The following is a 27,167-nucleotide window of genomic DNA, read 5'->3' as shown; positions in this document are numbered from 1 at the left end:
TTTTGAGCACTTAGAAGTTAGAACCTTAGAACCTGTATGGAATTACCGGAATTACAGTACCCGTAGTTGATACTTGATAGAGATTTTGTTGGTGCTGAGTAGGTGTTGTTGGATATGATTTCAGCTTAATTTAGTATCCAAACAACGATACCAGCCAGCACAAATAAACTACCGTACTCGTAAGCGTTACGTAACGTTTTGCTTGAACCCCCTCCCCCCGATGTGACGCTAACGTAACGCTATTCATAAACCCCCCCTCCCCTCGATAGCGTTACGTAATATTTGAACGGTCCCTAATGAGAAAATCTAAGGCTTTGAGGTTATATCTGCCTCGCAAGGAAAAGTTTGAGCCTATAATGTTAGATTTACACTGTTATCCTGGCTACTACAGCAGAAGGTAGCTGTAACTAAGCAGTTAAGCTGAATTTTTGGTGTTCTCTAATTTGAGCCGCAGTTTTTGCCCATTCGTGTAAGAGCTACCTTTAATTTTAAGTTAATAGCTGTTTATCTGCTAATAAGTAATAAATTTCATACAAATATTACCCTAAAAATGTTTCCAGAAAGCACTATAATCCATTATTTGAGTGTAATTTTGCAAAAGTTTTCCAGGGGGGCATGCCCCCGAACCCCCCTAGAATACGCATACCTTCGGCACGTTTTTACCCCCACAACTTTTATTGCTTCCCTTGCTCAACCCACCAGGATACGCCACTGCTGTCACTATTGTCGCAAATCACTCAGTCGACATTTCTGAAATAGCCCCCCTAAACTTTTTTCTGGGTGCGCTACTGATTTTAGTACAGCATTAAGATATTGTTTTGCATGTTTAGACCTCAAAATCATTGTTTATGATAGTGACCAAACATGTTGTGGCTAAAATATTTTAAAACAGTTTGTTTATGTCTTGCATTTCTTTCATTGGGTATATCTGTTGCTATTGTGGGACCAACATTGCCTACATTAGCATACAATTTGCAAGTTAACATTGATTCAATGTCAGTCATTATACCTGCAAAGGGTGTTGGATACTTGGTTGGATCAGTGGTCAGTGGATTTATTTTTGGAAAGGTTGAAGCACATATGATGATGTTTATTGCAATGTTTGTCATGGCAGCTGGTATAGTGACTACATCATTTTGGAATTATGTCATATTGGTTGCTGTGGCTACATCTACTACTGGAATTGCAATGGGATTTCTTGATACAGCTGGGAATGTTTTATGTTTACAAACTTGGGGTGAAAAATCTGGCCCATTTATGCAGACATTGCACTTTTCATTTGCAGTCGGTACTACAATTGCTCCTTTAATTGCACAACCTTTCATTCGGAGTGAAAAATCTTCAGATGCAACTACTTATGCTAACCCAATAGCTAGTAATACAACTCATGTTGAAGCTGTTGGGAACACTTCACTTTCTTTTGAAGACGAAATGTTTCCCTTGGTTTCATATGCTTTTATAATTGCATCTGCATTTGGCCTGGTTGTTGCATTTTTATTCCTGTATTTGGCTTGTTGCTTTCGTGATGTTGTAGCATCTGATCAAAAAGACACAATAAAAGAGGAAGGGTGGGAGTTTAGAATAAAAATGTTAATATTTTTATTTTTGTTTTTTCTTGTCTATGTTGGTGTAGAGGTGACATTTGGAGTGTACATATATTCGTTTGGTATCAGATGCTCAAATAAATATTCTAAAGATTTATCAACTTTATTAAATACAGTGTTTTGGGGAGCATTTGCTGTTGGTCGTTTATTGGCTATTCCAGCTTCAAAGATTTTTAAACCTGCTGTTTTACTTCATTGTGATTTAATTGGAACTTTTTGTGCCACAGTAATTTTATGCTTTTTTCCATACTATGCTAAAACTTCTGAAGGATTATTCTGGTTTGCTATTGGATTGTATGGACTGTCAATGGCAAGCATATTTCCTACAGGAATATCGTGGGCAGAACAATATATTACAATTAATGGTAAAGCTGCTGTTGTTTTGGTGGTTGGGTCTGCTTTTGGTGAAATGATATGTCCTTTTATTGTTGGGCAGTTTTTAGAATCCAATCCTATGAATTTGATGTATTTTTGTTTAGGATGTGCATTGGTCAGTGTTCTTAACTATTTTATATTACGATGTATAGCAAATACTCGCGGAAAGCGTTTAAAGCCTGACAGTAACAATGTAGAAGATAAAGTAAATGATGAAGAAGTTGAAAAACTTATGAATCCATCTGCAAATACCAATGTTTTGTAAATCAATTATTGATAAACAATATACTGCTTGGTGCTTGTGCCTTGTTAGTCATTTTAATATGGTAAATTGCTTTTCATTACTGGTACCTGCACCACATGGTAAATGTGCAAAGTTCAGTTTGCTGCAATGTGTTGCTCCACAATCAATGTGGGTATGCTTATCATGTTATAGAATAAAACAACTAGTATGGTTTAAGCTTTTCTGTATTCATTGATGTTAAAATTAGATTGACACAGTGTTTTTACATCCAAATGGCAATTATCAAATAAACTTAGTTTAGTAACTCAAGCAAAATTCCAACTATAGGTGAATTTTACAGGAAGCAAGTCTTTTAGGCGCAGACAGTTAGGCGCATGTCAAATAGGTGCGCACACTGTGGCGTCAGGATATTTAGGTGCGGACCACTGTGGTGCCCTTTCATTTAGGTGCTATTCCTAGTAAAGTCTGCAGATTGTATCAGCCTGGCAAGTAGGGCAATGCTTTTCACACAAAATGTTGTATTGAACAGAAAAATATGCGCATTAACAAAACAACATATTTTTCTGTTCAATATAACATTTTGTGTGAAAAGCATTGCCCTACCTGCCAAGCTGATACAATCTGCAGACTTTACTAAGAATAGCACCTAAATGAAAGGGCGCCACAGTGCTCTGCACCTAAATATCCTGACGCCACAGTGTGCGTGCCTATCTGACCGGCGCCTAACTGTCTGCGCCTAAAAGACGTGGACCCATTTTACATGAAGTATATTATGATGGTATATAATTCATTTCAACTGAAATTTATTTGCATTAAGTGGCAACAATAGTTGGCAGCATCAACTTTCTGGCATGTCACATTGGAAACAACAGAGTTTTAGCCCAAAGTACTTAAAGTTAGATAGCAAATTGTATTTTGTGCATGCAATCATTGTCCAATCTTTTTTCTCCATCAGTGCAGTTATCCAATTTTATCCATACAGCAATTGTTTTTCCCTAATTGAAAAATTAAACTCGAGAGCTAGAATGTGTGGGGGCTGGGGGGCCTATACGAAATTTCAATTTACCGACTGAGATAAGTGTTACAACATAAAATCAGCAATTTTCATTGGTCAAGTAATGTTTTTTAGCCTAAAAATTGTAAATACAGTGCCAAAACGTAATTAAGATGTAATATTATGAAATAAGTGGCAAGAAAGCAGGACAATAGCTACATGTTAAGAATACCATGAGAATCAAGATATCAACAGAATCAAGGTACACGAAATCAAGAGTGACCCAACTTTCAAAACACTCAGTATGTTAAAAAAATTCATTTTCTAATCCAGAAGTATTTGTTTTTAGTGATAATTCATGCAAAAACGCCTTTTTTACGCCTAATACCTGTTAGTTGCCAAAACTTAATAGGCCCCCACATTGTTTGGCTGTTGCCACGTTGGGAAGGCCAGTAGTATAGATCGCCATGTGCTATATCCATTGCAGTTGTGTCACTTATAATACTTTACAAGGCAGGCAGTTTTAGCACAGCTACATAGAGGTGCAGCTGAGTACATTATTATCCTAAAATATTTTCTTTAGTGCAAAGTGCCAATTATTTACCCAAGGACATGAACTTGACCACAGCCGCATACTAGGGTGTGTCGTGTGCCCCCAAAAATTTAAAAAATGGTTGAAAACAAAATTATTTTTTTTGTGGGTGAGGCTTGACTAAAAAAGCAAAATTACAAAATTTCAAAAAATTTGGTCAAGGTTTAGGTGCTCCACATCCCAATTGCCTGTATCCCCTTGTTGGCTTGACAATAGGGTGGATTGAAAAAAATTTTTTTTTAATTAAAAAAAAGGAGGGTCTAGACCACTGACAAATTGGCTAAAAACAATAACAAAACTGGTTTCAGGGAGTTGTACCACATATTGGCCGTTCTACCCCCCCATTTTATGGGGGAATACCTCTAAAATTCTCAAATCGGTTGTAACTTTGGAACTGCTGGTGCTAGGAACATGAGTTTGGTATCAAATGATGCAGAATCATAATGTTTCTATCTGCTCTATGAGGATTTTTTGCCTTAATTTCACTAGAAAAAAAGTTATGACAAAAAGCGTATATTTGACAATGTTTTGGACAAAACGGTACCTAGCGCAGGCACAAGGTAATGGGTAAATGCACATGCTGTACTGCATATGTTGATGCAGGTCACAGATGACTTGGATACTTTTGCTTATTGCATTTGCAATAAATATACAGCATGGCATGCATAATATACGGTACACACTACACACTACACATGATGTAGAGCAGTGGTTCCCAACCGGGGTGCCGCGGCACCCTGGGGTGCCAATTGCAATGCTCAAGGGTGCCGCGAGATATTGCAATAGTGCGGCCCATTCTTTATTTTAACTTTAACTCGTTAAGTGCGGAATTTATTTATATCTAACCGAGTTTCAGTGCGTATTAAGTTTCGCGCCTCGTAGCCTAGTTATTCCCGGCTCCTTTCTAGAGAGTCGCTTAGTGGGGAAGCCGCTGGGCTGGCGGTAAGCCTTCGTTTTCTCGCCCAGGAAAAACAGCGTGAAAGAGATTTTGACTCGTTGCTTTTCTTTCCCTAAAAACGTATGAAAGGCATCATTATTGCTAGGTTTCATGATTTTATTTTGCGTTTTACGCGCACAAAGTCAAATTGCAGTGATAGATTATTGGATTGTGTGACCCAGCACGATTATAAAATTGCACGATTGTTTGCGAACCATTGTAAACCGATGGTTGGGTGAAGGTCAATTGATGGATTTGTATCGTTAGCAAACAGGCAAAATAGTGATATTATAACAACACACTGTTTTCTTTATCGCGAAGTTCTTGTCGGAAAAACATTTAGGTTCAGACCTAAAAAAGTGTTAAACAAAGTTGTCAAAATGGTCAACTACATCAAAAGTAGACCACTTAAATCACGTCTATTTGCCAAGCTTTGTAAGGAAATGCGAGCAAACTATGCTAATCTTCTATTACGTACCGTCCGAAGTAAGATGGTTGTCGCGAGGAAAAGCATTGTCACGAATAGGCTATATGAGTTTCTCGGCAGTCGAGTGTAGCAAGAACTAGTGGTGCGGTTCTGATAAGTCCAGCCTCATAGGCGAAACACGTGTCTATCGCTGAGTTCATGCTACACCCGAATGCAGAGAAACACATATTTTTGGGAAAATCTTGATGGCTAGTGTGGAGGGTGGAGGCTACACCGGTATGGTTAGCGAAACACAATGCTCGCTGTTCTATATAGTCAGCAGTCAGGTAGTGCTGACGCCAGGAAAATCGCTCCTTCTCAACTAGGTTATATGAGTTGAAGGATGCAATGCTCTCTTTTTTCAGCCTTGAAAAACAAAAGGAATTTTGTGAATTGCTTTGCGATTACAATTAGGTCTCCAAATTAGCGCATTTAGTAGATAGCTTCGACCATTTAAATAACGTGAATGTGAAAATGCAGGGCAAAAATGAAACTCTCTTAACTTCAACCGATAAAATGAAAGCACTGAGAGAAAAACTGCAAATGTGGTCCTTAAAAGCGGAGAACGAAAACTTTGACATGCTTTCACATTTCTCTGAAATAAAGAACAAAGAAGTTGTCTCATTAATAACTCAGCACTTAAAATCATTGGAAGAAAAAATTTAGAAATATTTCCCCAGCTTGTCCACGGAAAATTACGCATGGGTGAGATATCCACTTTTACTGGACTCTCGAATTGTTTTGAATCTTAAAGAAGAATTAATTGACATTCGTAACGATAGAAATATTAAGCTTATCTACAAGCAGATGCCTTTCGACGAGTTCTGAATAAAAAATCAAAAGAATATCCTTGCGTGGAAAAGAAAGCTATTGTGCCTTTTCTGCAGTTTTCCACGTCATACCTATGTGAGAGTGGATTTTCTGTATAAACGAACATAAAAACGAAAACGACTGCATATAGTCGAGGAAGAATGCGAGTGGCTTTATCGAATAGTACCTCCAGATATTAAGGGACTTTCTGCAAGAAGTCAAGCCCAAATTTACACTGACTTTTGAATAAATACATTTATTTACGCGCGCTATTAGGCCTATTTGAAATACAGAAACCTCATAAAATTGATCCAGTTTTGCCAGGGTGCCGCAAACTATTTATCTCTTTGACAGGGTGCCGCACGGTCAAAAAGGTTGGGAACCACTGATGTAGAGAATACAAGGGTTAATCGAGAGCATGTAGGCAGTGGTCTAACGGTACAGTAGTGTGACTGGAAATACAATATAGTGCTCGTGTCATGTACACACACAGTAGCAAGTAACAACTTTACTGCACGACCTGGGGATTACTAACTGGACTGTTCAAAGTGTAGGTGCATAAAACATATAGTGTAATTGGTAGACATAATTGGTGATGGGTAGACTGTGATCTGCCATGAAATCATTGTCAAGGAAATACCAGCACACAGATTGATATACTCCATACTGCTGCATGTGCTAGACTACCTGTACTACAACTACTACATTGAGACTTTAGCAACCAGCACAAAAAGGTGAACATGTCAATCTAGTGGGAATTCCTTCTTGCTGTTGAATTCTTTCATAAGTTGACGAGATCGCACCTTCTGACGAATCAGTCCATCCCTTCTTTCAAAACCTACAGCATATAAGCTTGCTTTAACAGTCACTAGCTTAACGTGACACTCCACTGCTTGGTTGTGGCAAGGATAATCCAGCCGCAGAGGTTCGTCGATGACATTGTCAAGCTGTTGATCTGCTAGCGATCTCATGATAGGTGGTTCAGACTTATGAACTGTGCCAAGCTTCACAAGTTGGTGGTATGATTATGCTTTAGTATTAAGCTGTGGCACAAGAAATCTGCATATTGCAGGTGGCACGGCTGGTAAAATTTCCTTTCTCAGCTTTCGATTTTCATCTTCTGCTTTTTGTGAGGAGCCAACATGATTCTTGCTTTGCTTTTCCTGTGCTTGTGCACCTAAGGAATAGATTTGTTGGCCTGCTGCTCTTCTAACTTGGCAGTCTTCATCACCTAGCATTCCAACAATGACATTTTCAGAGTGAGCGAATAATGTATTGCATTCCAAAACCTTCTTGGAAATCTTTTACTTCTTGGTTTGGGAAGATTTCTTTGCAACATGTTGAAGAAGTTTTTTGACCCATCAGATAATAAATTGTGGTGTTTTATTTCAAACCAAGGTGGGAAGCAAACCTTGATGCAGTACTCAGACAAGTTCATGAAACTTTTGGAAGGGTTGATTGCATGAGTGTATTTACGAAGTAGCCTACAAGCAAGTGTTAGCCACCTTGAATGACATAATTCCCCGACTGACAAAAACTGCAAGTCTTCATCAACATTCAACATGCCCAATTGCCTAAGCACAATGCAGGCATAATCCATATATTACACTGGTCTACAAAAAAAGAATTATTTTTTGCTCCATGAACTTTGAAGACTGATTTAGAGTAATTTTGCGGTGCTGAATCCGAATCTGACCTCAGATCACGTCAGGTTTGTGAGATATGATAACAACAAATGGTTACTTTTGTCAAAAGTGGAAGATTTGGCAGTGCGTTCACCACCAACATATGCAGTGCTATAACGAGTGGTTAGTGGTAGACAGACCAAAACAGCCTAAGTAAGGTTACTGTACAAGCATTGCCACAGGCCTACTTAATCCTTTGTGGTTTCATGCAAACCTTTGACGGGGGGGGGGGGGGGGTCAGTTATACTTTTAGCCTCCCTTTTAGATTGTTATTACTGCCTTGTTAATAATGTTGCTTAGAAAACAAATTGATATCAAAATTATATTTGGTGTATTTCAGCTACTTATGCACGACATGGCCTGGATTTCTGCATATAGCAAAATATGTATGTGCAATAAACGCAACGTCAAATCTTCCACTTTTGACAAAAGTAACAATTTGCTGTCATCATATCTCACATACCTGACGTGATAGGATAAATCTGAGATCAGATTCGGATTCAGCACCCCAAAATTACTCTAAATCAGTTTTCAAAGTTCATAGAGCAAAAATCGTGTAGACCAGTGTTATGTTAAAACAAGGTACCGTATTTATGGAGTATGGGGGTCGAAATTCCTATATTTTTAACTGCAATGTGGAGCACCTAAACATTAATATTTTTTGCTGAAACTTCATATTATTGTTGTTTCAGTGAAACCTCACCATTGAAAAAAAATAATACAAAAAATATGAACATTGGGGCACACGACGCACCCTACCGCATACACAGCTTGCACAGTGCACACACACCTTCGGGTCAGGGCCACATTCACCTCGGCGCTGAAGTTAAAAACAATGACTACAGTTGGGCTGAAAGTTACCCATCACTAGTAGTATGATCCTACAGAATATCAAACCTACATGTACTGATTCAAAGCACTAAGCTACTCTACTCTTAATGACTCTCGTACATGCACTCTTGCCACTAAGTGATCAAGTCGATTACATGCTCCATACTGTATTATGTGTAGAAAAGTTTAAGATGGTTAATGAAAAGTTGTTTACGTAAAGTTTATTAACTTTTTATATTGAAAAGATGTTTAACTAACAATGTATTTGGACTATATATTATTATATAACTATAACAGACAATAACCCACTTTTTGTATTGAGAATGGGCTATTGTCTTTCATGTATACAAAGTACATTTTGAGTTATTATACATTAAAATTTAATGTTCAATTTACTATGATTTTTTATGACATGTTATGCAATGTGAATACTGTAATTTTTCAAGTATAAATCATTAGAACGTGAGTTATTATAATTCCGGAATGGCCCGATTCGGTGAGTCCGATTCGGTGAGTCCGATTCGGTGAGTTCCCTGTTCGGTGAGAGCCTTTTTCGGTGAGAGCCCTATTCGGTGAGTTTTTTTTTAAAATTATTGCGCGCCGTAGCCTAATTATCATTGCCGTTATAGGGTTAGGGGTTGGGGGGGTTTGGGGGTTGGGGTTTTTGGGGGTTTGGGGGGTTTTGGGTTTTTTTGGGGGTTTGGGTATTTTTGGGAGTTTGGGTTTTTTTGGGGGTTTGGGTTTTTGGGTTTGGGGTTTTGGGGTTAGGGGTTTTAATTAGGCTACGGTACCCGATAATTTTCAAAAAAAAATTCAAAAAAAATCACCGAATAGGGCTCTCACCGAAAAAGGCTCTCACCGAAAAAGGCTCTCACCGCAGGCCTCGAAGTTCGTTTTTGTTGACGGCGGACAAACGTGTCCGGTCTGAGCAGCTATCTCGGCGGACAAATTAAGTCTCATGGCGGACACACCAGCTTTAGCGTCGATCGTCAAGCTTAATCACTGTATCTTGATAATTCTTTACCATTTGAGAACTATAGCTAATTAGCTAAGGTTTAGAAGGCTTTTTAAAATTTCAGTGAAGTCACTCTGAAAGGCTTTCATCAGATCAACGACGTGCGCTTGAAGAGTCAAAGCGCCGTGTAGCTGCTTAATACGCCGCATAACTGAACTTGCATCGAACGAGGTCGTGTGGCTTCTTACGTCACAATGCTCTGGGAGTCTGGGCACGAGTCGGAAAACTTCTACACTAACGCTACTATTTTCTGCTGTGCAAAGTTTCTCTGGGCTTTTTTCTTTAGGTTCATTTTTGCGTGTCATGTGAGCGAAAGTGAATTTTTCCTGGGCCTTTTCTTTTTTACTGTAATACCAAAGCTTAACAAATTTTGTAACTAACCTTGCCTTATCAATATTACTCGGAGATCAAAGCTAGACGTTGTGACGTAAGACTTGAAATAAGTTACGCGTGATCAGTGTAGAAGTAGGCTACTGGACTGGTACTCCCATCGATTCTTGGCGAAGAATTCACCTTTGCTACGCTGATTCAATGTCATCAATTGTTGAAGCAACGTAAAAATTGGAAGTTTTCCTGCTTGAATGGAAACTAAGGGATACGATACAGTATTCACATTTTCTAGATGCGCGCTAGAATGCACGGGAAATTATATTCTCGCAACAGTTGTTCGTGCTATGCAATGACGATTTGTATCGCTAGTTCCTGTGTTTTTTCTCGGCGGACAAATATGACCGATCTAAATGGTACTTCCCGCGGACATCACATGCTGTGACGGCGAACATGACCGCCGTGTCCGCCGTGAATTTCGAGGCCTGCACCGAATCGGACTCACCGAATCGGACTCACCGAATAGTAGCAGACCCTTATAATTCAGTGGTATGTTGTTGATGAATCCAAAGACATTTGTCATGAAAATGTTTACGTGCTGTTTCGGTGGCTTTGACTGACTAGAAGTCCGAATTTCATGTCCTCTACCAATTATTATCATATTGCAAATACATGTATATCTCAAAAATGTATATCTCAAAATTCACTGTATATCTCAAAATTGTTTTATTGGTGATAAACTTACCACTCACACAGTCTTCGAAATTAGCATATTTTTACTTCGGCAAAAACGTTGCCGAGGCCAAACGGCAAAAGTTGAAATTGCCTCGGCAATTGCTGTGAACGTTTATTACGAAAAAATTGTAGGCTACCACAACATGTAAAATGAGAAGCGAAAAATATAATAGAGTAGTCTATCAAGACCGCATTGTTTGATTTGTTGTGATGTAATAATACCAAAAGTAGCGATAAAGCGAGCAACGCGATACCCACGCTGTTACGATAATTCATGTTAAATAACTCACGGGGAGGGAAGTATGTTAATTTTGGGTTGATTCAACGTTCGAGTCAGCACAAATCGATTTAATTTTCCCGGCCGGTTGTATTGCGTAACAACAACGCCCAATAAGAAATGACGACGACATCATTTTTTAAGACGCAAAACTGCCCGTTCATGAACGCGCGATGTCATATGATCGGAAGCATTACTTTTCTTTACTGCCGAAGTACTATTTATCCAATTTTGTACTACTTTTTTTACTGCGCCGGTGCGCCCCGTAGCTTTTCTAATTCCGATTTGTTTCCGTCATAAAATTCTTTACAAATTTTGCAAAATGCTACACTAACTTTTCCTTCTGTCCCCTCTGTTTCATAACCTATAGCAGGTAAAGAAAGAATAACTTATTGCGTAACAATTAAGCCAGTATTTATAAGGTTGCAAACTTTTTTTATAGTTCACATGAGCATTGTCAGCGCATAAAATTGCACCTGTTGTTGTTACGCAACCAGACATCTATCACAAACCGCAATTAACAAAGCTCACTCTAAAGGTTAACGCGTTAACCTATTACTTACATGTATTCGACATCTGTTGATGTTGTGAAAGCGGCGAGATCGTTTCTGATACAGCTGGACGAGATAACGGAAGGCGAAGCGCGATAAGGAGTAAATGCTTACAATACATAATTTGACGTCTACTGGCGTTGAATCAATGCAAATAGGGTGATATTTCTATAAGCACAGGCAAAGTAGAAGGTAACCCAAATAAAAACATTAAGCAATAGTAAGATTGAATCAACCTCCTAGTCTGGTGTGGTCTGAGAAAATTAGGGTTATTTTTGTAATCTTGTGGTCCTTACAAGCGCTTGTGCGGCCTCGGCATTTTTATTGCCGAGGCTAATGTGCCATTCATGCATCTGCCTCGGCAATCACCTCGGCAATTGCCGAGGCTAATTTCGAAGACTGCTCACATTGTATTTCGCACTCATACATTCTAACCCCTGCCCTGGATTAATTTATATAACGATATATAATTGTTGATTGTTTTCTCGTTGATTGAATGTAGGAGATTGTTTTTTTTTTAGCTTTACAAAACAGTTTATTGTTGTAACTGTATTTTATAATTCTTTCAGTAAACCTTTAAGCATTTTAGAATTTTGCTATATATGTATATTGTATGTATATATGTTAAATAATGTGATAAGAAATTCACTAGTTTTGTAACATCATTCCATTGTTCTGTGTCTTGGAACGTTGTCTGCTAGCCCATACATTAGATATATACAATAAGCATTTTGTATATATACCGGTATATCACTTATTATGACTTCTCAAAAGCATTGTTCAGAAGCTCAAAGCCTATCAGCAGCTTCAGACAAGCGTAGTAAGTAGGATACCAGTGTAGTGTAGATTTATATCTACCGTATTTTACGGACCATAAGGCGCACCGGACTATAAGGCGCACTGTCAATAAATTGCTTTGATTAGTTTTTTGTTCATACATAAGGCGCACCGGACTATAAGGCGCACCGGACCATAAGGCGTACCGGACCATATATAATAGTATATCGGTACTGGTTTTGAGTGTAGGCAATAAAGCACTACCGCACTTGATCCATACATAAGGCGCATCGGACCATAAAGGTGCGTCTACACGAGAAAGTGTTCTTGCTTAGAAATTCTTGCTTAAGCTAGTGATTAAGGTCGTTTCGTCTACACTGGCAACCTCGACGAAGATTTTGCTCGCTTGAATCGCGGTCACGTGAGTATCTAATCCCCAATGACGTCACGTTTTAAAAAGTTCCCGCCAAAGCATAGCAGTTCGCGCTAAAGTACAGCAGAGTAGACCAAGCAACTGACTGTTCTTTAACCATTTGAAGTTGTTCAAGTTGTTGCAGTCTTTCAGTCATGGCTTCCCAGAAGTTATGTAAAAAATGCTGCAAAAAGCGAAGGATGCAAACCCGCAATTTACTGCTTATTGAAGCATTCAGACACCTCAGTGAGGTTGAAATGTTGGAAACAGAATTTCGTGTCAGCGTGGGTGACTGGTAACAACCAGCAAGATCATTCCTCCGCTATTTTTATTACCCAGTGTACAATGGCAATGGTTTTCTGCTGAGATCCTGTTTTGGATTTGAAATTGGAAAATATTGTGCTTTCTATGGGCTATTTCGAGTACGGTCACCGCCAGTTCAGCCCACAACATTAATAAGAACGGGTTGGGATCAAAACTTAACGAAATCCTTTAACGATACCGCGCTGCCCTGTCTGGATACTGAGCTGAGAGGAGACCTGAGATTTTGGCGGGAAAAAACATTTCTAAGCAAGAGAACTCACTTAAGCGCCCAGTTTTTCGCTCTGGAGCGTATTTTTTCTCGACGGCTCGCTTACTCGCCCATTTTCTTAAAAGTAAGCGGCACAAACTGCGATTAACTTAAAGAAACAAGAAGTTTGGCTAGCTTAAGCAAGAAAACAGTCGTCGTGTAGACGCACCTTAAGGCGCACGATCAATTTATGAGGAAAAAAAAGAATTTAAAGTGCGCCTTATGGTCCGTAAAATACGGTATAATTTTGCTTGCCATTGAATAAGAAAAATAATTTTTTGACAATCTGAGGCAAAGGATATCTTTTGTTTAGTCAGTTTAAAAAAGCCATTTGTCTCAATCTTTTTATTGGCTTGATCATATTATCGTAGTGCCACTGCATCAGTAACTTATTTTGAAAACTCTTATTGAAGTAGTAAATTTGAATAGAACCATGGCTTATCTTTGAAGTGGATATAAACATTTTACGAAAACAAATTGAAGGGTATTTAAAAATTTGTTACCACTTTTGTGAGAAAACTAGTTACTGTTTATCTTACAGAAAATTTTGCTATATAAAACATCAATATTTTTTTCAGAACATGGTGAGTTAGGCAGTGATTGGAACTCAAAAAGTCGAGTGAAATTTTCACGACAAAGCCATCTACTCCAGGCACCTTCTTGGGTAAACCATGAAGGCAGGTAAATGTCATCAGTCACTGCTTAATATTTAAAATTGCACACAGTGATGTTGGATTCCATACACATGTTTCAACTTAGTTTTAAGTCTTAGTGTTAGGTTGTAATAATACCTCTGTCCCCCAACCAATATGTGTTGCTAAATAAACTGATAAAATTATAAAAATAAGTGTATAACTGGTCTTAGTTAGTTAGTGCACAGTTTTACATCTTTTACTTCCCGGATTGTGAGGGTTGGATGTAGCAAATTTCGATCCGATTGATCACTTGAATGATCGTGGCTTTCTACATACTCTTATTTTGAATGTTGATTGCTGCAAAGTTCCCCTAATTCAGAGTTCGCTTTGCATGTTATTGTACCACTTTTTTGGTCGTCCATGTGGATTACACCCTTCTACTTCCTTGAGCGACTGTACATTCTTAGGCCAGGTGTCGTCTTCCATTCATTATATGTGGCCGTACCAACGGAGTCTTCTCTACCATACAATCTCTTCTACTTGGTGGATGCCAAACCTTCTTAATTTTTGACTTGATATTTTGTCCGCCAGTCACTTTGAGTACATCCACCTCACTAAGGTGGAGAGCACGTCTTTTAAGTGCATATACTTAGTGTCCGGTCAGATAGGCGCGCATACTGTGGCGTAAGGATGTCTACGTTGGTCTGCTACTATTCGGTGAGTCTGATTCGGTGAGTCCGATTCGGTTAGTCCGATTCGGTGCGTTCCTAACCTCTAACCCCTAACTCCTAACCCTAAAACGGCAATGATAATTACGCTACGGTATCCAATAATTTAAAAAAAAAAATTGAAAAAATCCCCCGTTAAAGGATCGGACTCACCGAATCGGACTCACCGAAACGGGCCATTCCGTGTCTACGTGTGGAGCACTGTGGCGCAAGGATGGTTAGGTGTGGAGCACTGTAGCACCCGGTCATTTAGGGTCCATGTCTTTTAGGCGCCAGTGTAATAGGCGCGCACAGCCGCACACGGGTCTGCTACTATTCGGCGACCGCCTTTTTCGGCGAGTTTCCTATTTGGTGATTTTTTTGAAAATCCAACGACGCCTTCTGTAAATCCAACGATTGAATATTATTCAATATTCAGACATTGAATCAATGTAAATACGAGCTTTTAGGCTAATTGGGTTCTTTGAACAAATCGAATGGCTTTTGTAAATGTTTCTCAGGTACAACCCATACCTGGTCGGCAAAAGTTCCCTTTTGTACATGATTTCAACGTCTGGCGACGTTAAAACGATGTAATTGCCTTTACATTACATTCAAAAGTTTTGTTGACATCAAAAATTCTTTGACTGTTTCGAGTTACAGCATCATTTTGTGAAAAAGGTTGTTTTGATGTAAAATATATTTGAAATATCATATAAAATCAACAACTAGCCTAGCTTATTTAAAAAATGAATGACATGACATAAACATGACACAAAGTACGGTAGGTGGATGACGTAGGATACATGTCAATTTTATGTGAGCAAACATTTTAATTTAATAATTCAAACATTTTTCGCTAAATTTTATTTTAATTTATTTTTCTTTGTCGGAATGCAAAAGAAACGATATTGTGGAATAAAATACAAAATTCTATAAATAAACAGAAGGTGTCGTTGGATATTCAAAAAAATCGCTGAATAGGGAACTCGCCAAATCACACTCGCCGAAATGGGCCATTCAGGGTAATTCAATCACGTATGGTTTACGACAAATTGCTTTATGTTCAATTATCATTTAAAACTGTTGCCAGTGTTAATCCTGTTCTTCAAATGTGTTAACGTTTTTCGTGACTGTTTTGACATCTTGAAATACATTTCTCAAAGACAAACAATTGGCTTCACATGAATTTAGTGATGCAGTTATAAAGACTGTGAAATACACAGGTTTATAATGCATAATTAAGAAAATGTCAGCTTGTACACTAGTACCATGATGAAAAAGCGATAATGATCACCTGTTTTTATTCAGCTTCCTACAAAATCCATACAGTCAGCAAAGTGTGATCCAAAAACCAATAGCTGTTTGTTTTGTTTGTGGAAATTCTGCTTGTGAGGAGAAGACAGTTCACCTCCACTCCAGATCGCCTCGTTCTCAACCAGATGCTCCGTTTTTTCCATTCTTGGAGTATCATGACCCGGCTCCAGGTGCCGCAGCAATGAAGGATGACTGGTCTGTGGTATCTTGCTCTGTTTGCAGCGCCTTACTTTCACAGCAATGGAAATCATTTGAGAAAGGAAGAATGCCCATTAGCAAACGACTCTACTGGCTGAAAAGACCAAGTGGATGTGAAATTCGCCAACCAGTTTCACAAGTAATACTTTGTTTTGTCATTGCAAGCATTCATCAATGACCAATTTTGACTATGTAGTAGTTGTAGTACAGGCCATGAATTAATTCTCATATTGAGGGTGTAGCCTGTCTGTCGAAGGCGAAGTCTTCCTCACCTCACGGTCCGTTGGGTTGGCAGAGTCCATGTTCACTGTTCAGGGGTAAAAGGTCACACTTAACCAGTTTTTCCAAGAAAGTTTTGGTCTACCTAGTCATAGAAAATTACTGTATATTAATTATTTTTTTGAGAAGTATTGATTTTATCTTGACGTACTCTTGGTATCATTCTGTCGATAACGTTCTACTTTGTAGACTATCATGTGAGAGGAGAGGTAGCGCTGAAGAGTTCATGCGCATATTTATGAGTCAATCTTAAGTTTCATGCAACTCTTACAAGTATTTTAAAAACTATACGCACGGTTTAACTCTGTATTCGCTACACTGCTATTCATTGCTGAAATATGTTTGCATTTTGTGTTGCAAATATATGATATATAGCCTACCGCAGTTAAATTATAAAAGATTGTTCAATTCTGAAATCATGACTTTTACCGAGAACCTTTGCACAACATTTGAAGCTTTGCCATGTTAGACTAGTAACTTTCGTTTATTTTTGGTAGATTGAATTGGAAGAAATTTTGAATGAACATTCCAAAGACAATTATGAAGAGAAGGATGAGTCGGACTCAGATGAAGATGTTGCTGAGTCACGGACCAAAAGGATGCGCTCAGGTTCTTTTGATAGTCATCAAAAAGAAAAGGAGCCTATTGTCTTTAAATCTAAAGCTGTCAACAGAGAAAGTAGCAGTACAATCATAAAGAATAAACCGCTGCTTTGTTACTCCTGCGGTAAAGGGGACATTTCAAGAGGATCAATTTTTCCAATCCATTGCAAGCCCTCTTATGAGCAAATGAGAACAGGGGTACCTTTCTATCCTTCTGTTTTAACACAGAGTGGTGTTGCCGGTTCTACCGTTTTATATGGCACCATAACGTTTCTTTGCAAGCATTGCTTTCCAAAATACAAGCCTCAATGGCATCCCATGCAAAAACATATTCTTGAAAGCAAATCAATAGAATCAGGCTTAATCCGGATCCCACTGCCTGAAGCAGTTGCTTGTTACCTTTGCGGTGACGACGTGAGCACGAAATTTAACGGTGGTCTCATCCACACGTCATCACAACTTGGAAAGAAAAATTCGCTATATAAAAAATTGAGCTTGCAGACGCCTGTGAAAGGATCTGTCCCACTTTCATGTGAATTTACCTATCTATGTCCAAAGTGCCACTCTGAAGTGATCGTGGAAGAACAAATTGATAAAACCCAAAATTAATAGCAAATCACAATCGTGACTTGGTAACAGAAGTGGCATGCTATAGTACAAAGAGCGTATATGACGTGGCAGCTAGAGATGACTGTTGCCTCATCTGTACAGTTTCGTCATATCACTTCGTTAGCTACAACCTACAACTGACTTTTTTGGCACATCGCGGCCATGGCCGCTTAGAAGTCGTTAAATTGCCACCGAAATTGCCGCGCCGGTAGGCCTGTTTGGTCTCCGGCTTCCACAAGCTAACACTTCTCCATTTCCTTGGTATTCGAAGCATTTTTCTCTTCATTCGCATTTGCAATTTTTTTTTTCACAAACAAGGCAAAGTATGAGCGTCGCTGTGGACCTAAAAAAACTCGCAGACTAGCTCGTGGACGTCGCTATATTAGCATCTGGACTGAAAGCTAAAACGCTAGGCCCATCTTGGCAGCAAACAGGACTGTCATTTTGGCGGTTTTAATGCCAACTTTTAGAATTTTAACGTTTGGTAGTAATCATGCTGTTAACAAAATCAGCCCAAAATGCAATATTATGACAAGCATCATCAAGATTCGGGAAAAGTTGCCTTTTTAAACTTGATGTTTTGTAAATAGGCTACTGCGCATTGATAAAACAGAGTTTTTTAAGCTGTTTACAATGCTAAAAAAAATTAAAGATATATTATACACCAAAAGTATATCAAAATACCAAAGTCAAATAGCCTGCTAAACGCATTAAATGATCGCTCAAATTTAGCGATAAAACCGCCAATATGACAATCCTGTTTGCTGCCAAGATGAGGCCTAGCGTTGTTGCTTCCAGTCCTAATGCTATCATCGCGATGCCCACGACTAGCTCTATACCTACTTGGGAAGCAGTACATTTAAGTACAACTACAAATATGTTTAAGGTCCTTGTTTACCTTGTTCTTTTCTGAGTGAACGCAAAAGCATGATGTTAATTAACAGTTTTTTTGTTTTAGCTGCCGGGCGCGAGAATTTGGCCGCCCGGAAGAAGCTCTTTAGACTATGCTTGGTCGCCGGAAAAATAAACTAGCTTAAAGGCCTGCTGAGTATTTATCTAAGAGTTGAGGGGGTCATGTCTTCCTTGAAAATATATCCCCGCACAAAATCATTTGAATCGATCATCAAGTTTTGTTAGCGGAAGTGACCATTGTTGTTCGTCAACTTGAATATTTCGCAATTTCCTAAACTTTGAATTTCCACTTATCTTTAAAATCAACAACAAGTAGCCTACAGCTGCTGTAGAAACGTCTACAGACTATTATTATTAAAGACGCAGTGTATTGATAACATTTTTCTAACTTTGTGTCATGTCACGCACAATCAGTTATATAATTTATCAGCTTTATCTCAACTCACGTATTGTTGCAAAATTTGAATATTATTGTAACAGTTGCTGTTTTTCGATTGTGCATGAAGAAAATCCATTTTTACATTGGCAAAGTGTCTAATTTTTAAACACTTCCTTTTCGTATCATTGTCGTTTATCGTTATTTTGTATCGTGACCCCGGTCCCCGGTGCTATTTGTATCTTTTGCGCTGCCGATCTGGCGAATTTCTTCTGTCGCCAAAATAGTGGTTTGCTTGTGCTGAACGTATCATCATATTATCGTGCAAAGAGTGAAAATCTTTAAAGGCAGTATTTTCTTTTCCATAAAAGCCTGGAAGGCTTCACTTTGTTCCGTATAGTTCAAGTGCCAAGTAATATTGTTTTTATTAAAAACAGAGTGAAACTGTTCACCAGGCATTAGATAAATAAAATGACTTGCGTTCTTCTGGTGGCTATAGGCTACCAGGTTACTTCCTGATGTTAAGGATGCTGCCTAGCTTTTATTACCGACGTTTCGTCAGTCAGCACGACTGACTTTATCAAGGGAGCTGAAACAGGTAAACACAACCTGTTCACTGTTCAGCAATAAAGGGCACAACACAAAAACATGCTGACGAAATGAATAAAGTAGTATAAATCAGAGTTAAAAAAACGCAACAAGATTACTGTTCAGTTTAATTGATAACGCAGAGATGCCTAAAAAACAGTAAGCTACTATCCGGCAGCGTAAATTTATCTATTTCTTTGAGGCCAGCATCAAGAAACGTTGAAATAATATGAGACAAGACAGAAATGGAATTAGCAATTACAATGATTGTGAAAAAGCTCTGAGCAAAGGAAAAGGTGAACTCAAAGTCAAGGTAATTTTTTGAATACAGAGGGAAAGCTCTGACCATCATTTCTGTTGAACAGGTTGTGTTTACCTGTATCATCCCCTTTGATAAAGTCAGTCATGCTGACTGACGAATCGTCGATAATAAAAGCTAGGCATCAGGAAGTAAGGTAGTACCCTATAGTCACCAGAAGAACGCAAGTCATTTTATTTATGTTTTTATTGTTTATATATGCATGTTATCTTTAACGGATATTTGCAGTGCTTCTACCTAACCGTCCACTTTCTAAACGTTGACAGCAATGTTTGCATAAGTTTACTAGCAGTGGATGTCAAAGCAGTAGCGCATAACCAAACTTTAGCAATTGTAACTAATGCACTTTGTTTTCAGAACTTGTTTTTAGTTTTGTCTGTAGTTTTATAGTCATTTAACTGAGACCTACAAGAAATAAACAAAAGATTGTTCAGCTCTGCATCGTCCTTCACCGCTTCATTTTCCAGGTAGGTCTGTTTAAAAACAATTTTAACACCGTTTTATGGTGGAGTAATTATCTGATGGTAGAATATGATTAAATTGACCTAACTTACTTACTACTTAGCTTACTTTGACATCGATTGTCGCTTTTGTTGGCTCTATTGCAAACGGTAGCATAGCTTAACAACCATTCCAAATTTCGCTATGCAACCAGGTAGAAAGGCAACAGAAATTGGTCGTTGGACCACTCGGCATGCGACAACTCGGCAAGTGCTTCAAGGGAGGAAGACAAGCACCTTCACGTGGTCCCCCCCGTCAGTAACATACAAAATTATACAAAATACGTATGCGAAACGAAGCTTGTCAAACAAGAGCTAATGAGACTGTTCAGCGCAGGGTGGGTAGGAAAATGCCCTTTTCAGGGCACGGCAGTGCTCGCACTGTCGAAAAGTACCGACGACCCACCGTACTGCAGCTGAACACCGAGGGCATCACGGCCAGCAAGCTCAACATCATCGAGCACCTGGCCACCAAGCATCAAGCCCTCATCATCCTCCTCCAGGAGACTCACTGTACATCTGTGGATAAGTTGGTAATAACCAACTTCACACTCGCAGGCGCAACCTGCAGCAGGAAACACGGCCTCGCCACGTTTGTCCATGACCGGCTGAGCTGGTCCTTGGTTGCCCAATCCCAAGCCCAATCGGAGATCGAGTGGCTTTGTGTAGATGTAGCAGGCTACAACATCGTCAATGTCTACAAGCCCCCACCTTCGCGGATAACATCAACAGCCATCCCAGTGTTCCCCCACCCCAGCCTCTACGCTGGCGATTTTAACTGCCACCACACTGACTGGGGGTACAACTCCATCAACAACGACGGAGATAGTCTGGCCGCTTGGGCAACCAACAACAACCTCGCCCTCTTATACGATCCTAAGGGCGCACCGAGCTTCCACTCCGGTCGTTGGAACACTGGCACGAACCCAGACCTGGCTTTCGCAAGTGATGACCCCGACGATCGCCAGCCGGACAGACGTGTGTTAGAGAAGTTCCCAAGGTCTCAACACCGACCCTCGCTAATCACGGCCCCCTTGCTTGCCACACCTATTCCGAGCAAGCCTGTCAAGCGATGGAACTTCAGAAAGGCCGATTGGGAATACTACAGCTTCCTCACAAACGAAGCTACGCAGTACCTCCCATCCCCACACACCATCAAAGTGGATGAAGCCTACCAGGACTTCTGTGATGCAATCATATCTGCGGCAAAAGACTCCATCCCGCGAGGTCGACGGAAAAACTACATACCTTGCTGGGATGTGGAGTGCGACAGGCTTTACCGCGACTTCCTCCGTTCCCCCCAGGGTACCGCCACCACCAACTCAGCAACAGCCCTACTGGCAAGATTGGATTCAAAGAGGAAGAAGCGCTGGACAGAAGCCATAGACTCAATCGACTTCACGCACTCCAGCCGCACAGCTTGGAGTACACTCAACAACCTCACTGGCAGATCACGTGCCTCTCGTCGCCAATGCCCCATTTCAGCAAATGCCATCGCCTCACAACTTGTGAAAAATGGAGTGCACAGAACGAGAGACCGTGAATCAGACAAGTCCGTCCTCAAGGAAATGACGGACCTCTGGAAGGTCCCAACACCTGTCGAGGGCAACATCTCTGGTGAGTTTACCCCAGAAGAATTTGCCTCCGCCCTCCAGCACCTAAAGCCAGGCAAATCCCCGGGCCTTGACCACCTATGCCCGGAACTAATACTCCAAGCTGCTCCCTCTATGAGGTCCTGGTTAAAAGAATTCCTTTCCTGCTGCTTGCGTCACCTGCGCATCCCAAGAATCTGGAGAAGAGCCCTAGTGGTTGCAGTCCCAAAGCCGAAGAAGCCCCCAGGGGATCCGAAGAGCTATCGTCCCATCTCTCTGCTCTGTATCCCCTTCAAGATACTCGAAAGACTTATCTACGCCCGTGTCGAACCGATAATAGACCCTCAGCTCCCTCGGGAACAAGCCGGCTTTCGCCACGGAAGATCAACTGTAGACCAGGTCACTCTGATGACCCAAGACATCGAGGACAGCTTCTCGGCAAAAAAAAAGGCTGGCGCCGTGTTTGTCGATCTCACGGCTGCCTACGACACTGTATGGCACAGCGGCCTTACCTGCAAACTACTCCATCTCCTTCCTGACAGGCACATGGTCCATATGATTATGGAACTTGTGCAAAACCGCAGCTTTACCCTTTCCACCGGTAGCGGCCGACGAAGTAGACTACGTCGACTCAGGAACGGCGTCCCACAGGGCTCTGTCCTGGCTCCCCTCCTCTTTAACACTTACATCTATGACCTGCCTGACACCATCTCCAGGAAGTATGCTTATGCAGACGATCTGGCTCTCCTGCATCCAGCCGGAGATTGGCAGTCAATGGAGAGGAACTTAAGCCAGGACATGTCAACTATATCAACATATCTCCAGAAATGGAAGCTACAGCTCAGCAAGGCAAAGACAGTGTCGGCGGCCTTCCACCTAAACAACAAGGAAGCAAAACGTGAGATCAACATTACCACCGATGACGAACACCTCCCCTACTGCGCCGAACCCACCTACCTCGGCGTAACCCTGGACAGGTCACTCACGTACCGACGACACTTGGAGTCACTGCGCAAAAAACTATCTGCGCGCGTTGCACTTTTGAGGCGGCTGGCGGGTTCCGGTTGGGGAGCTGATGCGAAAACCCTTCGCACAGCTACCTTGGCCCTTGTCCATTCTACTGCTGAGTACTGCGCACCAGTGTGGTGCCGCAGCTCTCACACCCGCCACATTGACACCGCCATCAATGACGCACTACGCACTGTGACTGGATGCCTGCGTCCCACTCCAACGGATTGCCTTCCCATCCTTGCAGGCATCCAACCTGCTGAGCTTCGCCGTAAAGGAGCCATGATTTCCCTTGCTCGTCGCGCACTGGACCCCGACCACCTCCTCCACAGTACATTTCAGCGCCTACCTGGAGGACAGCAGCGACTGAAATCAAGACGCCCATTTGTGCCCGCCGCACGACAGCTTCTGAACAACGTTGAAGATCTTGGAATAAGTGCGGCACACTGGACGAACTACACATGGAACATGGAGTGGCAAAACAACACCTCCCGACTCCGTGATTTCCTACCCGACGTCGATCCCCACCCTCCGGGAATGTCCCTCGCAAGACTTGCGTGGGTCCGGCTTAACCGCCTACGAACCGGCGTCGGTCGCTTTCGTTCAGACATGTGCAAATGGGGCCTGGCTTCCTCACCGGGATGCGAGTGTGGCGCCACAGACCAGACAGTAGATCATGTCGTCCATGACTGCCCAATCCATCAACCACCACATGGAGCGCCTGGACTGAAGGCCCTGGATGACGAGACTGTCGAGTGGCTGATGACATCATGCCCAAACATATAGTCCAGAAGAACAGCTCATACGACGAAGAAGAAGAACTCAGCAAGTACATTTCAGCTACTGCCAAGCAGCAAATGAGATTTGCTTGCTCACGTTGGACTTACTTGGTCACTGCTTGTCAAACTTATTTTGCTGACAAGTGACATTCCAAGTTTTGGCTTGCTCACTTGTTACTTGTTCAGTTTCATCATTTACCAAGTTTAGCCACTTTCTAAAATGTTGCTTGCTCAGATGTCACTTGCTCAGTTTACAACTGCTGACTTGTAGGAGACTAACAAATACGCTTTATCTCCATCTGAAAGTGTCGTAGAGCTTGCATTTGGTTGCCTAGCTTGTTTTCTTATCTGTGTGGTAAAAATTATTATCAAACGCGAGAACAATGAATGATATCAATCATCATCATCCAAATTCGGTTTTATTCGCACTAGTGGGGAGTAGCCGGTTCTTTCCTCGCAGAGATTGTCTTCACTCTTTTTTTCCATTTCTTGCGGTTGGATAGTTATATAAACTAAAAAAGCTGGTTTGTACCACTTACAACGTTAGAAACCATAGTCATTTAACATTTCTGGAAAGTTTGTTGAGGTGTTTTCAGTGGGCGGTTTGTTGTACTGTAAATGGTTTCACATGAACAATACAAATGCAAGCGATGAAAGAATAGGAATGATATAACAATCTTTCACGCGCAACATTAATTTGTCTAAATAATTGGGCTTACAGTTTTTTCAATTTTTGTACATATCTGAGCTGTGGAAAATGAAATCATGTGATTTCCATGACACAACCCGGCAAGCTACGTGTGAATGCTGTTTACTTTGAATCACTGTGACGCAGCCTTATGAAGAAATTGGCAGAGTTTGATGAACAAGCTAGGCGATGCGTAAGAATGACTAAAAATAGAAGACTCAGAACCTCCATATGGTAATGACACGACCATTACTTGCTGGCAACTTTGCAACACTTTTAACAGATTTAATGACCTTGAAATGTTTTAAAAAGGCATCTTCTGATCGATAGGCGTACAACTTAAACCATCCTTCCAGTGTAGTTTCAATTACATATTGTTTCAGTGCCAAAGGGCAGCAAGTCTGCTTTCATCTGATAACTTTGAGTATTCTGTCTGCTTTTTATTGTCGCATTATATATTTTGTAATCCGTCACTTAGCCACTGTATGACGTTTTTACCAATGGAGAGCAGGGGTTCTACACCATGGCCTGTATAGAGGTCAGGCCTTAAAAATAGCCTGCCATGTGCACAGAGGTGGGCAGTAGCGCGCTACTTTTGTAGCGGCGCTACGTTTTTGGTAAAAGTAGCGGTAGCGGCGCTACTTTTTAGTTAGAGTAGCGGTTGCAGCAGCAGCGCTATTTTTTTCCAAAGTAGCGGGAGAGGCGCTACTTTTTTTCCGTCGCACTCCCGCTACTTTTTAATTTAAAGTGAAAAAAATACTCGTTTTTTTCGAAACACTGACGTGGTCTACTGGTCAAGCAGCTATAAATTATAAAGTCTATAGCAGTGGTTCTTAACCTTTACTAACCTGCCGAACCCTTACTCTAATCTGCAAGGTTTCGTTGAACCCCAAATTTTCGCCGAATCACAAAAACAAGAATCTACTAGAAAATTAATGTAATGTAATGAAAATTAATGTATGTCATTCACTTTCGACGTCTAAATTCTTATGGTGAGAAAGTTTGTTTTTCGCCAAATAGCGATATTAGAGTATGGATCCTCCATTCCTCCTTGTTACCCGATTACGGCCAGACTAACCTCCTGAATATTTAATTAGCTATGTTACCTGGTATGTTTGAATGGTAAACTGAAACTAAGCGTATTGTTTTGGGTTCGAAATTTAATTTTGGTTTACCATATCGTTTATCTTTACTTGAAACTGAGCAACAGAAATTTGTTTCTCTGCTGTTGTTTACTGCTAGAACTCTAACCATGGGTTGTTCTTTTTTCAGGATGATTTCGACGACGGCTTACTTGATACAGCGTGTGCTCAGCACACGATTTGATGAGGATAGAAAAGGATCCAATCCTTAGACTTGTCCTGCTTTAAACCCCCAAAATAGTTTATTGAATTACGTATAGTTCAGCAGGCAATAGCCATAGAAGGGCCGTAGGCGTTTCTGTTTGCAATCATGAGAAAAATCAAGGGCTATAGTCGAAGGGGCAACACTCCGCAATTGACGGCACGCCTTTAGGTGTCTTGCCAAACGCACAGCCACATGCTCTTGAGCGATGTCGAACCGGCGCCCCATCGAACGTCGAACCAGGTCTCTCACCATTCGACTATGCAGTCGACTTACCGTAATATTGTTGAAATAGCTATGTCGATAACTTGTTAAACGTTAAACAACATGTTAAACGCGCCGATGATTCTGTATTTTACGTTTCAACATGTAGTCTGCAGTGTATTGATGGTTAAACTGTATTAAAAAAGTTTTTCTAAATGGCTATTGCGTTAGCATTGTGATAAAGTGACGCATTAATCATCACTTTACCCATCCATAGACCTAGTTTGCATTGGAGCTGCTGTGTTGTCACATCATCACTACCACCCTTATAACGAAAATAAGTTCTAATCTTGCTCGTAGGGAAATTATTTTGAAATGCTACAGAGTGTGCGTGTAATTACATATGATTTAGAGGCATTTCCTTGTTTACTGAAAGTAATCTATTTTCGTTATACACAATTGGACATAGTGCATATCTACATCACAGTACATCTGTTGAGAATATCTTAAGAATCAGATTTTGTTTGCATGTTGAATAGAGTTGTATGTTTAATTGTTTGCCTGTGAAAAAAGAAAAAAAATCTGGGTATGTCAGAATCACTATTATACAAAGTATTTTTTTCAAATGTTGCAGACACGACTTTCATATTGACATTTAGCTTGTTCTGGAGACGTAGCTGTGTGGGATTTATACCTGGCCTCGGAACATATTACTCTATTATATATGTTGTTCGTGCGATCAAATCTTTTATAAATATGATACTTTCATTGTTTGTTTGTTTTTTGTTTTGTTTCGAAACCTTGACTAAATTGTATATAAGAAAAAAATAGGTAGAATACCTTAACATATTAACGTCCATATTGTAGAGTACAAGTCAATTCAAAGAGAAACAAGAATTTATTTGTTAAACTTCCAATCTTCCATGTTAGATCAACTACAGCATAAATAGTTTTCAAAGTTTTTCTGGTCCAGCTTGAAATTATCTTGTTGCAGATCGCGATTTCGGGTATTAAACCCTCTTCAGTACAACTTCATAAACAGCATAGTACGGTACAGTAAAATTTGCAGCAGTTCACTTTAGAAAGTAACAAAATTGTTATATGGTTGCCAAGAAACGAATTAGTCTGCGAAATTAGTCTACGAGCGTTTTATCATGCTGTTTTAAAATTCAAGAAATTGTCTGGGATTCTGTGTGGAAGAAACCTTACCCATAAAATAAAAAGTATTTTCATATGACATGCGCAAGAAGTGCAATGTTCTCTACGGAGCTGAAGCATTTTAACGATGCATTGTTTTGTTTAGGATT

The 27,167-nt window shown here is 40.3% G+C and overlaps 2 protein-coding genes across 2 annotated transcripts; both read left to right on the top strand.

Moving 5' to 3' along the window:
* The first annotated feature begins 984 nt into the window (after positions 1-984).
* On the top strand, positions 985-2,336 carry LOC145778699 (solute carrier family 60 member 1-like). Its single transcript, XM_082590253.1, has one exon. The coding sequence runs from the start codon at positions 994-996 to the stop codon at positions 2,242-2,244; it is 1,251 nt and encodes a 416-aa protein (XP_082446379.1). The 5' UTR covers positions 985-993; the 3' UTR covers positions 2,245-2,336.
* Positions 2,337-12,137: 9,801 nt separating this feature from the next.
* On the top strand, positions 12,138-20,072 carry LOC145778522 (uncharacterized). The gene is made up of 4 exons (XM_082590018.1): positions 12,138-12,263; positions 13,782-13,884; positions 15,857-16,199; positions 16,837-20,072. The coding sequence occupies exons 1-4, from the start codon at positions 12,203-12,205 to the stop codon at positions 17,548-17,550; spliced, it is 1,221 nt and encodes a 406-aa protein (XP_082446144.1). The 5' UTR covers positions 12,138-12,202; the 3' UTR covers positions 17,551-20,072.
* The last annotated feature ends 7,095 nt before the right edge of the window (positions 20,073-27,167 follow it).

The sequence above is a fragment of the Aplidium turbinatum genome, chromosome 10, assembly GCF_918807975.1.
Source record: "Aplidium turbinatum chromosome 10, kaAplTurb1.1, whole genome shotgun sequence".
NCBI classification, from domain to species: Eukaryota; Metazoa; Chordata; class Ascidiacea; order Aplousobranchia; family Polyclinidae; genus Aplidium; species Aplidium turbinatum.
Note: the sequence above shows the minus strand (reverse complement) of the source record. Positions and strands in the feature narration are given on the sequence as shown.

Bases quoted from the DNA above. Each gene is read 5' to 3' on its own strand.
- LOC145778699 (XM_082590253.1), top strand. From the start codon at position 994: ATGTCAGTCATTATACCTGCAAAGGGTGTTGGATACTTGGTTGGATCA.
- LOC145778522 (XM_082590018.1), top strand. From the start codon at position 12,203: ATGACTTCTCAAAAGCATTGTTCAGAAGCTCAAAGCCTATCAGCAGCT. The intron at 13,885-15,856 runs GTAAATGTCATC...GTTTTTATTCAG, and splicing joins TGGGTAAACCATGAAGGCAG to CTTCCTACAAAATCCATACA. The intron at 16,200-16,836 runs GTAATACTTTGT...TATTTTTGGTAG, and splicing joins TTCGCCAACCAGTTTCACAA to ATTGAATTGGAAGAAATTTT.